The sequence below is a fragment of the Cetorhinus maximus genome, chromosome 8 (genome assembly GCF_964194155.1).
Source record: "Cetorhinus maximus chromosome 8, sCetMax3.hap1.1, whole genome shotgun sequence".
In the NCBI taxonomy this organism is placed as follows: Eukaryota; Metazoa; Chordata; class Chondrichthyes; order Lamniformes; family Cetorhinidae; genus Cetorhinus; species Cetorhinus maximus.
The window spans coordinates 64,655,617-64,669,361 of NC_135886.1; the positions used below are offsets into that span (position 1 = coordinate 64,655,617).

The window sequence follows — 13,745 nt, forward strand, 5'->3', positions numbered from 1 at the left end:
GGAAAGCGGGCATTAATTAACAATATTTGCAATTTTATTTACTCAAGTTCATGGTCCTTTAGAAGTGGGTGTCATCCAGACCTCCAAACTAGTAGTAGCTAGTTCTTTCAAAATATTTGTGGAGAAACTGGGTTCCATAGTAAGTTAGACACTGGCATTTTACCTCCAAGATCTGGGTTCATATCCACTCTCGCCTGTTGGTATCCAAATCTCTGATGCCTGCTGGGTGGAAAAGCTCCGAATATGAAATGAGTTTGATCGTCTCACTCAACTTATTCTCTGGGACTTCAGCACAAAACCGTCTCTAATTAGACACATTTAATGTGGGAAATTGAGAAAGGTGACTTGACTGAAGAGTACAGGGAGCTTTACTCTGCTATACCTACCTTGGGAGTAACAGTGGGTGGCTGAATTAGAAATGCTTTTCATTCCTCAGCACCAACATCCCTCACCAGATGAGCATTGAAGGAATAACTTTTGAGTCAGGGGTTTAATATTTAACCTGTTTTTTTCTGACACTTTTTAGGTTTCTCTTGAAAACTGTGTTGAGGTTGGACGAATTGCTAATACCTACAACTTGACAGAAGTAGATAAATACGTAAATAACTTCATTCTGAAGAATTTTCCTGCACTGCTAAGTACTGGTGAATTTGTGAAACTCCCATTTGAGCGACTTGCCTTTGTGCTTTCGAGCAACAGCCTCAAAAACTGCACGGAACTTGAACTTTTCAAGTCCGCCTGTCGTTGGTTGAGATATGAGGACTCTCGGATGGATTTTGCCTCAAAGATAATGAAGAACATTAGGTTTCCGCTGATGTCACCGCAGGAATTAATTAATCATGTTCAAACAGTGGACTTCATGAGAACAGACAACGTTTGTGTCAATCTATTACTGGAAGCCAGTAACTATCAGATGATGCCCTACATGCAGCCTGTCATGCAGTCTGAAAGAACCTGTATCCGTTCAGATAACACTCACTTAGTAACCTTAGGCGGAGTGCTAAGGCAGCAGCTGGTTGTGAGCAAAGAACTAAGATTATATGATGAAAAGGCACACGAGTGGAAATCACTTGCTCCAATGGACGCACCAAGGTACCAGCATGGCATTGCAGTGATTGGAAACTTCCTTTATGTTGTAGGTGGGCAGAGCAATTATGATACGAAAGGGAAGACTGCCGTTGACACCGTGTTCAGATACGACCCTCGGTACAACAAATGGATGCAAGTAGCATCTTTAAATGAAAAACGTACTTTCTTCCACCTAAGTGCCCTGAAAGGCCATCTTTATGCAGTTGGTGGTAGAAATGCAGCTGGAGAATTGGGTAGGTATTTTTTCTTAATGGTAAACCTAATCAGGATTTTTGAACCCAAATAGGCAGAAATTTATGTATGAAGTGCCTGATTATGATGATCCTCACCTGCCCTTTTGAAGTACAAGACAGGCATCAAGACAGATACAGTACCCACCATATATACAGGCCGAGTTCTTACTGACGCGGTTTGCCGAGTCTACAGGGTGGGCATTAAATCCATTGGACTGCTGTATGTGATGATAAGAATCTAGGATCCCGGATCTAGTTACAAAGCTTGGGAACTGAATTGCATGATGCTAAATTGATCCAAAATTGGAATAATGATTTATTTAAATAGAATGGACAAATGTTCCTTAATAAGTGATCAGCTGATTGAGACTGCCTGAAGCCGTTCAAACTGTGCTAACAGCAATGGCAGTCAGAAAGTGGCCACTTCAGATGGCTAGTCAGCTGTTTCTCAGGCATTAAAAGCCGATAAAAGGGTTGGAAAGCACTCAGATCCTCAGGTAAATAGTTAACTGTGTCACATTTTAATGAGGTGTGAAAAGCTAATTGAATTACCTGACATAGGACATGCTTAATGTATTATAAGTAAAGGCTTTGTAATTGAATTCAATATTAATGGCAAATAGTTGGTGTGATTTGCCCAATATTACTGACTGTGTTTAAAAACACTTATGTATAGCTGGCGGGGACTATATTGAGATTAGTTAGCATGGTACCATAAGTCTGATCCAGTACATCCGGGAGCAGGAAAATATGCCCCATTGTGTTTCAGTATAATGGTTCTGCGCAGCATTGACTTAAGACTTGTTCAGAATGGAACCAACACGTAACCAGTATTACAACTGGTCCCCAGGTGAGGTTCCTCAATTTGTTAACTTCTCGAATGGGACCCCAATTTTGTTATGCTCCCAGGTGAGGAGGAATGAGCTGGCTCCCTTTCTTTATTCAATCCCTTCAGTTGGTCGTAACAAAGTTAATTTAAAAGAGATCCCTTCCCCCTGTGGATACCTTTACCCAGCCCAAATGTATTTTTTTTGTAGAAGTAGCCAATTTAACCAGGCTTTCTTGAGTCAAAGAAAGCATCTGTGTGTGTGTGACACACACACACACACACACACGCACATGTGCGCACACACACGAAATGAGATGTTAAGAGTCCAAATAAAAGTTTTTTTAAAATATGAATCAGTCCTTGGCTTATCCGTGAGGCATGGATGGCAATACATTGTGGCCATTAAGTTGGGTGATTCCGGTAGAGCCGACTTTGGCAGTTTCGCAGTTGGTTTTAAAACACTTGGCTCTGCAGGGTAGCTGAAGAGGCTGCCCTGTTTCCTTTTTGATTATGGCTTTGCTGAGCCTTGCCTCCAACAACAGAGAAAGAGAGACTTCGCCTAGTTGGCTGTTTTGCCCTGTCACTCTCATAGCACACCAGTATACACTGCACTGCTCTGCAGCTAGCTTTTTTGCTTGCGTATTCCAGGAGAGGAAATAGTTGCCTTTTTTCATTATTTGTTCATGGATGTGGGTGTTGCTGGCTGGGCCAGCATTTATTGCCCATCCTTAATTGCCCTTGAAAACTGAGTGGCTTGCTAAGCCATTTCACAGGGCTTTTAAGAGTCAACCACATTGCTGGAGTCACATGTAAGCCAGACCCAGTAAGGACAGCAGATTTCCTTCCCTAAAGGACATTAGTGAACCAGATGTTTTCTTATGGCATTCGATAATGGTCGTCATTAGACTTTTAATTCCAGATGTTTTTTATTGAATTAAAATTTCACTATCTGCCATGGTGGGATTCGAACCCAGGTCCCCAAAGCATTACCCTGAATATCTGGAGCACTAGTCCAGTGACAACACTGCTACGGCACTGCCTCCCCTTGCATTCATATCAGAACTATTTACATGTTCTGAGATATAAATCAACAGGAGATGGATTTTTGGGTGACTGCTGAGATGTGCAAATCAGTCTTCTGTCTCTGCAACCACAAGAGGTTAGTAAGTTCAGTCTTTTGCACCTTTTCTATCTCCCTTTCAAATCTCTGTTTGATGAAGACCATGACACCTTTCCAAGTGCAACATTCCATGTTCTCTTGGGACAGGTCTGTCAGTATAATCCACTTAGGAATTTTCCAAAAAGTGGTCACTTTACATTGTCAGCCATCGTTTGCTCAGTGCCCTTGCTTGTATTTCTTTAAAAGCACACAAGTCTTCCGTAAAAAGTACAATATGCCCGTAAGTAATTTGTGACAGTAATCGGCTTTTCATGACACCATAAACCCTGCAGATAGATTACCACACTGTCCTTTTAGGGGCATGAATTTTGGAACTGGTGTCCACTCTCAAACTTTGTTGGATCATTTATTACTATCCCCATGGCCCTAAACACAGTGATGAGTTTAGCTGAATACACTGAAGAGTATTTTGAGATTTATTTAGTAAAATGAATTGACTTGATGTTCGTCACATCCACCCACTGTAGATAGGCAATCAGCAAAGCCAATAGAATGTTGAACTATATTGGTGAACTTGTACAATGGAGGTTAGGGGGAAGTTTTGATCAAACTACAGTGCTCTGGTCAGACCACTCCTCAAGAACTGTGTCCAGTTCTAATCACTGAGGCACAAGATTAGAGCATTGGAGGCAGTGAAGAGAAGAGCCACTAAACTTATCCCCAGCATCAAGGGTCTGAATAATGAGGAAAGACTGGAGAAACTTGGATTTTCAGCCTGGAAAGGATGTGTCTGAGAAATTATATTATAGAAGTATATAAGGCAATAAATGGTATGAAATTGGTAAATCCAGAATTCTACTTCAAATTAAACTATGGGCTTAGGAAAATGGGACACATGTTCAAGCTGATAAATGGTCAATTTAGGATTGATAGCATAAAATTCAGAGACTGATCTACAGTAACAGAAACAACTTGCATTTATAAAGCATCTTTAATATAGAAAAGCAGCCCAAAGTGTTTCGCAGAAGTGTAATCAGACAGAAATGGATGCCAAGCCAAAGGAGGAGGTATTTGGGAGGAGTGATTTAAAAACATGGTCAGCTAGATGTGGTTTAAGTAGCATTTTAAAGGAGGAGAGTGAGGTGGAGGGCAGATGTTCAGAAAGTAAATTCCAGGAGGTAGAACTGAGACATTTAAAAGGCTTGGCCACCAATCGTGGAGTGAAAAGAGTGACAGATGCACAAGAAGCCAGAAGTGGAAGAACATAGAATTCTAGGAAGGCTGCAGAGCTGGAGAGGGATGAGGCCATGAAGAGTTTTAAACATAAGCATGAGAATTTTAAACCTGTGGTGTTGGTTCTCAGTTCCCCAATGTAGGTTAGCATGCACAGGATTGACGGGTAAGCAGGACTTGGTATGGGATAGGATTTGGAGACAGCAGAGTTTGAAGTGAGCTTAAGTTTATGTAGGAAGGAGGGCTTGGATGTTGTAATAATCTAGGCTAGTGGTAACAAAGGCACGGATGAGAGTTTCAGCAGTAGGTGGACTAAGGTAAGGGCAGGACTGGGCATGGTTACTGTGGTGGAAGTTGTTTTTCTCTGTGATGGCGAGGCTATTGCATTGAAAGGTAAACTCAGGGTCAGATAGGTTGCAAATCATGTGAATGGTGGTTCAACTTGAGAACATAGTTGAGGAAGGGTTGGAATCAGTGACGAGGGTATGGAGTTTGTGGTCAAGGTCAAAAAATGACAGCTGTGAAAATGAGCAAAGAGTTGGATGCTGGTAAAACATCCAAGAACTTTGGAGACAGGGTCATAGTTTGCAAGTGTAGAGGAGTAGTGTTTAATAGAGAGTGGATGATGGAAATGCTAGCTAAATGGAGAGGCTTCATTAATGAACACAATTTCACCACTTATGAGGCATACTTCTATCCAAGTCATGATGTCAATGCAAATCATCCAGAATAAACAGGGCAAGAAGAGTCTTGTTCAGAAGTAAATGGACATTCTGGAGGGAATTGAAGGGATGGTGGGGGTGGTGTTGATCCACTGATGGGCTCCATCGGCATAATGCTGGGTAGAATGAGCAGGGCGAGAAGGAGGTTAACAGGATTAGCCCTCAGTGGTTGCACTGAGCAGGAAGGTCAGTGAGAGAATGGAATAGGATAGTTATGGCCGCTGCTCATAATGAAGCAGTGACTGTTGCCGCAAGGGCCCTCTGGGAGAATACTCAACACAGAGGAGTAGCTGTGAACTTATCCAAGAGGCTTCAAGCCTTGGGCATAATAGGCAGGCAGAGGAGTATTGACAGATTAGGAAAGAGAAACATAGGATGACAGGAAGGAAAGGAGACCTCAAGGTTTTAAAAAGGGAGAGAGAAGTAATGGATTTGGGTCTGGGCTGGCACTCGGAGTGGGCTTTCGGGTAGCATGAAAAGGTGAAAACCATGGAGTTAATTAAGGAACAATTAGATGCAGCAATGAAATTAATTAAGATAGACCAAATGGCCTTCTCGTCCATAAATATTTTGCGATTTTAGGGTAGTAAGAGCAGAGGTGGGGAAGATTAGGGATCAAAAAGGGGATCCACTCGTGGAGACAAAGGACATGGCTGAGGTGCTAAATGAACACTTTGCATCTGTCTTTACCAAGAAAGAAGATGCTGTCAAAGTAATTTAAAGAGGAGGTAGGTGAGATACTGGATGGGCTAAAAATTGATAAAGAGGTGTTAAGAAAGGCTGACTATATTTAAAATTGATGAATCACCAGGACCAGATGGAATGCGTCCAATGAGGCTTAGGGAAGTATGGGCAGAAGTTGTAGATGCACTGGCCATCACTTCCAATCCTCCATAGACACAGGTAGTGCCAAAGGACTGGAGAATTGTGAATGTTACACCCTTGTTCAAAAGAGTAAACCCAGCAAATACCGGTCAGTCAGTTTAACCTCAGAGGTAGGAAAGCTTTGAGCAATGATCATCCAGGACAACAGGAACATTTACTTAGGCAAATGTGGATTAATTAAAGAAAACCAGCATGTATTTCTAAAAGGCAAATCATTTCCTGACAAGGTTACAGAGAGGGTTGATGAGGGTAATGCGGTTGATTTGGTGTTTATGGTCTTCCAAAAGGTTTGATAACTGTCTCATAATAGGCTTGCCAACAAAGTTGAAGCCCATGAAATAAAAGGGACAGGAGCAGCATGGATATGAAGTTGGCTAAGTGATGGGAAACAGAGGGTAGTGGTGAATGGTTGTTTTTCGGATTGGAGGAAGATATACAGCGGGGGTCCTCAGGGCCACTGCTTTTCCTAATCTGTATTAAAGACTTAAAATTGTGCCTGTACACTTAAGTCTAAAATTTGCGGATGACGCCAAACTTGGAAGTATTGTGAAAAGTGAGGAGAATAGTGATAGACTTCAAAGGACACAGACAGGCTGGCAAAATGGACAACACATAGCAGATGAAATTTAATGCAGAGAAGCGTGAAGTGATATATTTTGGCAAGAAGAATGAGGAGAAGCAATATAAGGGGTGTGCAGGAGCAGAGGGACCTGGGAGTGTATGAGCACAAATTGTTGAAGGTGGTAGGGCAGTTTGAGAAGGTGGTTAAGGCATACAGGATTCTGGGCTTTATAAAATTGAGTACAAGTGCAACGAAGTTATGGTGAAACTTTATAAAATACTGATTCAGCCTCAACTGGGGTATTGTGTTCAATTCTGGGTGCTGCACTTTAGGGAGGATGTGAAGGTTTTAGAGAGGGTGCAGAAAAGATTTACAAGAATGGTTTTAGGGCTGAGGGACTTCAATTACTGGGTTTGAGCACCTGAGAGAAGAGAGCGTTTAAAGGAGATTTGATGTTGGTGATCAAAATCATGAGGGGTCTAGGCATAAGAGAAATTGTCCTCATTGCCAGATGGGCTGAGAGCCAGTGGACCCTGATTTAAGGTGATTGGCAAAAGAACTTCAATCATATAATGCCACAACTATTTTGTTGCATGTTGTGTGTTAAATCAAAGTTGGAGAACAAACAAAAATGTTCGAGTGTGTTTAACAACTTGCAATGGACGTTCTTGAGGAAAAGCTTAAGTGGTGAGTGGTTGGGATCTGGAATGCAATGCCTGAGAGGGTCGTGAAAGCAGATTCAATTGTGGCTTTCAAAAAGGAATTGGATAAGTACCTGAAGAGAAAAAAAATTGCAGGGCTACAGGGAAAGTGTGGAGGAATGGGATTAACAAAATTTGCTCCTGCAGAGTGCCAGCATGAGCTCACGAGGCCGAATGGCCTCCTATTGTGCTGTGATCATGCTATGGTTCTATTTTCCACAATGTTGGAAGATAAAAGAGCAATGATACTTAGACGCAGTGACAATTTGAGTGCCATTGAGGATATTTTGCTTTGTTTATTAAAATCAGGTTACCCCATAAAGAAAATTTTTCACATCCTGAGAAAAAGAACCTCTGCCACCCCTGTGTATCATGTTGGTTATTTCCTCTTTGATTGCATTCTATCACCATTGTCATTCATCACACTCTTGTACTATCGTACTATCCTTAGGTCAGTAAGAAAACTTTGTTGTTAATCCTGCATTCATCTTTGAACAGTTTCTCCCTGGAGCGTACTTAAAAGACTTTGTTCTGTTCTATGTTAGTTATTAGCTTGAAATTGGAGAGTCACAACTGATGTCAGTTTTGTTTTGTGGTTTTCGTAATGTTGATGCGAGGCTGTAGAATTGCCATTGCTGCAGCATTGTCCAGGGTATTTCATAAGCTCCAAACTACTATCAGCTACCCCATTTACTTGGTTTCCTTTAACTTGTCTTTGAAAAGTCAGCCAGAAGCACATTGGGAATGTGCTTTATTGGAGGTGACATCTCACTTACCCAAGGCCCCTTAATTGGGATAAGCACAAAGAAAAGCCCTGGCAGCAGTTAGTGCAAAAACATAATTCTGGCTCATTTTTGGCTGCTGTTTTGACCCCTTCCTTGGGTACCCATGTTTTGGAGACTGGAAATTATTCTACACAGGTAAATCAGAATAATGAATCTGTTTGTTGAAAACAGGTTCCAACATAAAGCCTTAGCAAGCTTAACAAAAGTAACTTTATATTTACTGCTTCCTTGGATGTATTTACACAACAATTGGAGCATTCATATGAAGTGCTTTGCTTTGGAATTATTTTGGATCTTGACACCCGTTTTATGCTGTATTGGTTTGAAACCAAATACTTGTCATGCAAGTGCACCCACAGTTAATTTTCTTGTTTTTTTTTTGGAAAGTATATTCCTTCTTGGCTGATATTTGCTATTGCTGTTGAATTTGGTCATAACTGTAGCTCTGATAAAAATAGTGGCATCTCCATTAACTCAGGCACAGTTGCCAAGAAACATATATTTTAGGTGTAGTCTTTTTGATTCCAGTGCATGCATTTGATGAATTTATATAAGGGGGCCATTCCCTTAAGTTTCTAATGACAGCAATCTATATGCAAATCCTTAAGAAAAAAAATAATTAAAGATAAGATGACACTCTTCGGAATGTCCATTGCAGATTGTTAAACACACTTGAACATTATTGTTTTTTCTCCAACTTTGATTTAGCACACAACATGCAACAAAATAGTTGTGGCATTATATGATTGCAAGTTAAATTAACACATGGGACTCTTAACTTCATCAGTCGTAGTTCACTTTTTCTGTTTGTGATATTACAGTTTTTGATTAAATGTACCAGTTTCCCCCTCTATATAGGCTACTGAATGGAATTTGTGTGCTGATATTAGATGCAGGCATTTGAGCATTATGTGCATAATCTTTAAAATGCTATTAGGATGGCCACAATTGAACTATAAGGGCTGATTGGGCAGTCCTAATTGAGGAGCAGCGATTGTAGGGAACACTTCATTGGGGAAATTGCAGGAGCGCAGACTGTAATATTCCAGCCCATTACTATTAATGGCTATAAACACACAGGATGAAGTTCCATGATTTCCATGTTCCCTGTGGACACCACTCTGCAAGTACTTGTATTTATACTTTGAAAGATGTTCTTTCACAAGGGTGCTTGTGTCTGGGAGAGGATTGAGAGAAATATCTCCAGTGCATTTCCTGGACTAAAGCTGCAATGGTGTTTTTAACCACACAATCGTGCAGCTGTCGGCACCCCTGACCATGACACAATGACATGATGGAAGCAAACAAGGTCATCACGGTTTACTACAGAAGAACTGAGACACTCCCCCACCCTACCACCCACACCGTCTCCCCTCCACACGCGCAGACATACATTTAAATAGGTGATTTCAGACTGCCCCTTTTAAACAGGTGACTTTGGAACCCTCCCTTCAGAACTCTTTTCTGTCTCTCCCTCCACCTGACCCCCACCAACACCTTTAAACACTGATTTTGGACTCCCCACCCCACTGCGCGCACACGGATTTTGGAGGTGCTGCTGATCGCTACTTGATGAAATTACAGTTTCTGTCTTTTGTGAAAAACCATGATTCATTTCTATGAGCTTGCAAGCTGTAGTGAAGATTTTTTTTCACCATGCTCAGTGATCTCGATAGTGTTGCTGCTTTTCCTAAGCCTGTGATTCCCAGCTAAAGCTGTTGGAAACAACCAGCAAGGGGATGGAAGGCACTGCTTCAGAGGGAGGAAAAATTTAAGGACAACCTGTGCGGTTTCTGAAGGTTGGCTAGCCATTGACAGAAGCCTGTAAGTTGAGGAATAATGCAGGAAATGTAAGAGAGAAACTTGAAAGGATGCCAGGGAGAGTAACCAGAATGATTGAGAGGATGGATAGATTGGACTATGAGAATCACTGATGTAAATTGGTCATGATCTCACTGTTAAAGAGAAAGTTAATAGGTGACGTGAATGCTGCTTTTAGGATTTGAAAGGATCTAGGTTATGTCGACCATGACAATCTGTTTCACCTTCTTCAGAACAGTAGAACCAGTGGACACGACCTGCACTAGAAGGAAATAAAACAGCATCTCAGTGAACAGGTGCTCAATGTGTGGAACAGGCCCACTAGGGAGATGGTGGAGGCAGATAATATTGATTCAATCAAATATAAATTAGATAGCTTTCAGAAAATAATCTTTTTGGGGACAGTTTGAGTAATTGAAGACCTAATGTGGGTAAGCGTAACATGTTTAGAAGGAATAGGTTACTTCGTAACTTTAGTTCCTAAAGCTCTGCGCCGCTTGGGCTGTCCTTGTATCATATCTGGTTATGTTGTGGATTAATGAAAAGAGAGGGTTGCTATAATTAGCTAATAACTCCATCATCATTGCATCATGTACCTACCAGGATGGTGGAAAGTGAACTAAATGGATCGTGGCCTGCTTTTGTCCAACAATTCTTGTGTTCCTATGAAAGACACAAGAATATGTACAAAATACAACAATAGTTCATTTTTGTGTAAATTGTATTCAAAATAACCATGATTTTATTTGAATTTCTAGAACAAAACATGCATACATAGTGAACTGCCATTAAATACAGTTAGAAAGAGGGAGTGGGGAAGAGAGAAATTGTATATCTGTCCTGAGGGTGGGAGGAATTTTTCTAATCACTGCTCTCCCAGTATTTTTACTTAAATACCATACATGGCTCCAATGTCCCTTTAACACTTAACAATATTCTCTCTCACTTAGTTTGAAAGAAAATTTTTAATTATTGAACCAAGGGGTAACACAGGTTACTAAGCATTGACAGTAGTAGATGCTTTTAGTGGATTTATTTCCCCATAATGCAGATTTTGGAAACAAGCCACCTTGTTATTAAATTGTGTAAAAGCAACTTAATTTACAAGTTTAATTGACTTTATTGGGTGGCTCTTAATGAAGTACACTGGTATTTAGAGCTGAAATGACTTTGGCCTGGGTTTTCTGGCCCCGTAGCGGGCAGGACCCACCGCAGCCGAGGTGGCACCCTAGCCAGAAGTCCATTGACTTGCGGCGGGACCGGAAGATCCCAGCGGCGGGCGGATGCGGAAAATCCCACCCTGTGTATGGCACTGATACTGCGTGGCAAGACTGTAGTGTTATACCTCAAATTCTCTGACTTCCACTGATGTTGGCTTCCTGCTAGGGGTGGTAGAATCACCCCTAGATTGTAGAGGACTTTCATGAAAAATTAAAGACACTTAGTTATTGATTAACAATTAGTCAAACCTGCTGTAGTGCGTGGGACTGGGATGTACCATCATCAGTATTTTCATGTAAAGTTGCCAAATAATTAAAATGCAGGAAGTATAGATTCCAAGAGACCAAGATCATTAAGCTGGCATTCAGAGTTTGTGATGCACATTAACATTCGTTACTTTCTAAGTATAAACCTTCAGGTACAGCCACAGCAGCCCTGTTAGGATTTATTATAGTCCACAGTTTATAGGAACACTATAAGAGATCACAGTGGAGTCATTTCTGGGGAAAAATAGTTATGTGGTGCAAAATAGCTATCAGAAATATTTACAAACGTATACTACTACTTTCATTCATGTAGTGTATTCAGAAAAAGAGGGAGACAAAAAACAGGTAACTATAGACCAGTTAGCTTAACGTCTGTCATTGGGAAAATGTTGGAGTCTATTATAAAGGATGTAATAGCAGAGCATTTAGAAATGCATAATCTAATCAAGCAGAATCACCATGGCTTCATGAAGGGGAAATCATGCCTGACAAATTTATTAGAATTCTTTCAGAAGGTAACAAACAGGATAGATAAAGGGGGACCAGTAGATGTAATATATTTGGATTTACAAAAGGTGTTCGATAAGGTACCCACACATAAGGCTACTTAATAAGGTAAGAGCCTGTGGTGTTGGGGGTGGTATATTAGCATGGATAGAGGATTGGCTAACTAATAGAAGACAGAGAGTTGGGGTACGGGAGGGCATCCTCTGAATGGTAACCTGTAACTAGTGGAGTGCCACAGGGATCAGTGCTGGGGCCACAGTTATTTACAATATCTATTAATGACTTGGATGAGGGAAATGAATGTACTATCGCCAAGTTTACAGATAACACAAAAATAGGTGGGAAGGCATGTGTGGATGACACAAAGAGACTACAGAGAGATATAAACAGGTTAAGTGAGTGGGCAAAAACGTGGCAGATGGAATATAACATGGGAAAGTGTGAGGTTATGCACTTTGGCAGGAAGAACAGAGGAGCTGAATATTATTTAAATGGAGAAAGACTGAAGAAAGCTGAAGCACAAAGGGATTTGGGGGTCCTTGTGCATGAATTCCAAAAAGTTAGCGTACAAGTTCAACAGGTAATAGGGAAGGCAAATGGAACGTTGGTCTTTATTTCAAAGGGAATGGAGTATAAAAATAGGGAAGTCTTGCTAAATCTATACAAGGCACTAGTTAGACCATATCTAGAACACTGTGAACAGTTTTGGTCCCCTTATCTAAGGAAAGACACACTGGCATTGGAGGCAGTCCAGAGAAGGTTCATTAGGTTGATCCCAGGGATGGAGGGATTTTCTTACGAGGAGAGGTCGAGTCAGCTGGGCCTGTACTCATTGGAGTTTAGAAGAATGAGAGGTGACCTTATGGAAACATATAAGATTCTTAGAGGGCTTGACAGGGTAGATGCTGAGAGGTTGTTTCCCCTTGTGGAAGAGTCTAGGACCAGAGGGCATAATCTAGGAGTAGAGGCTGGGTCGTTAAGTATATTCAAGGCTGAGATAGACAGATTTTTAGTTAGTAAGGGAATCAAGGGTTATGGGGAAAAGGCAGGAAAGTGGAGCTGAGGATTATCAGATCAGCCATGGTCTCAATGAGTGGCGGAGCAGACTCGATGGGCCGAATGGCCTACTTCTGCTCCTACGTCTTATGGTCTTATCAACTTGTTAAATTCAAAAATGTAAGATCAGAAGACTTGGAATATATTTGCCCAGCTCAAATAGGATTTTGCAAAACCATTAACATGCCTTACTAGAAGCATTTGGTGCTGTAGAATATTTATTGAATTATTCTTAAAAAATAAATTCTTAATATGATACCAATTCCACTGCACAAATGAAAGGTAATCAGTAATTTTAAAAGCCCATTTAATTTTATTTTCACTTTTCTTCAATTCATGCAAACCTAACTAAGAGAAGTTCAGTACCTTAGAGGAACTGAATGGGGGAATCAGGAGCCATAATGTTATAAGTATCGCTGGCATTGCAGGCAGTGATTTACATATTGCTTCTTAATGCACTGCAGCCAGGAGTTGTTCCAGCACATAAGTTGCATGCACGTATGCTGCCAACATAATTGCATAATAACTTGAACTTGTAGAATGTACGGGGTCAGCAAGTAATTGAATGGATGTGCAGTTTTGCTTCTACATTTGTTAAGGCAACTGGGGTAGAACAATATCACTTTCACTGAACTAATTATTAAGCTGTTGTAAGTGCAGTAGGAGACCATAAATCATTCTCCTTTACAGTGCACTGCTTCCCACACTGTAACAT

General features: G+C 40.9%; 1 protein-coding gene across 3 annotated transcripts in view; it reads left to right on the plus strand.

The window, feature by feature from the left end:
• klhl13 (kelch-like family member 13) overlaps nucleotides 1-13,745 on the plus strand; it is a 219,399-nt gene that overhangs the window by 185,681 nt on the left and 19,973 nt on the right. For all 3 annotated transcript variants that reach the window (XM_078546953.1, XM_078546954.1, XM_078546952.1), the window contains one exon: nucleotides 527-1,322. In XM_078546953.1, the coding sequence (XP_078403079.1) occupies nucleotides 527-1,322 (796 nt within the window). The remainder of the gene's footprint in view (nucleotides 1-526; nucleotides 1,323-13,745) is intronic.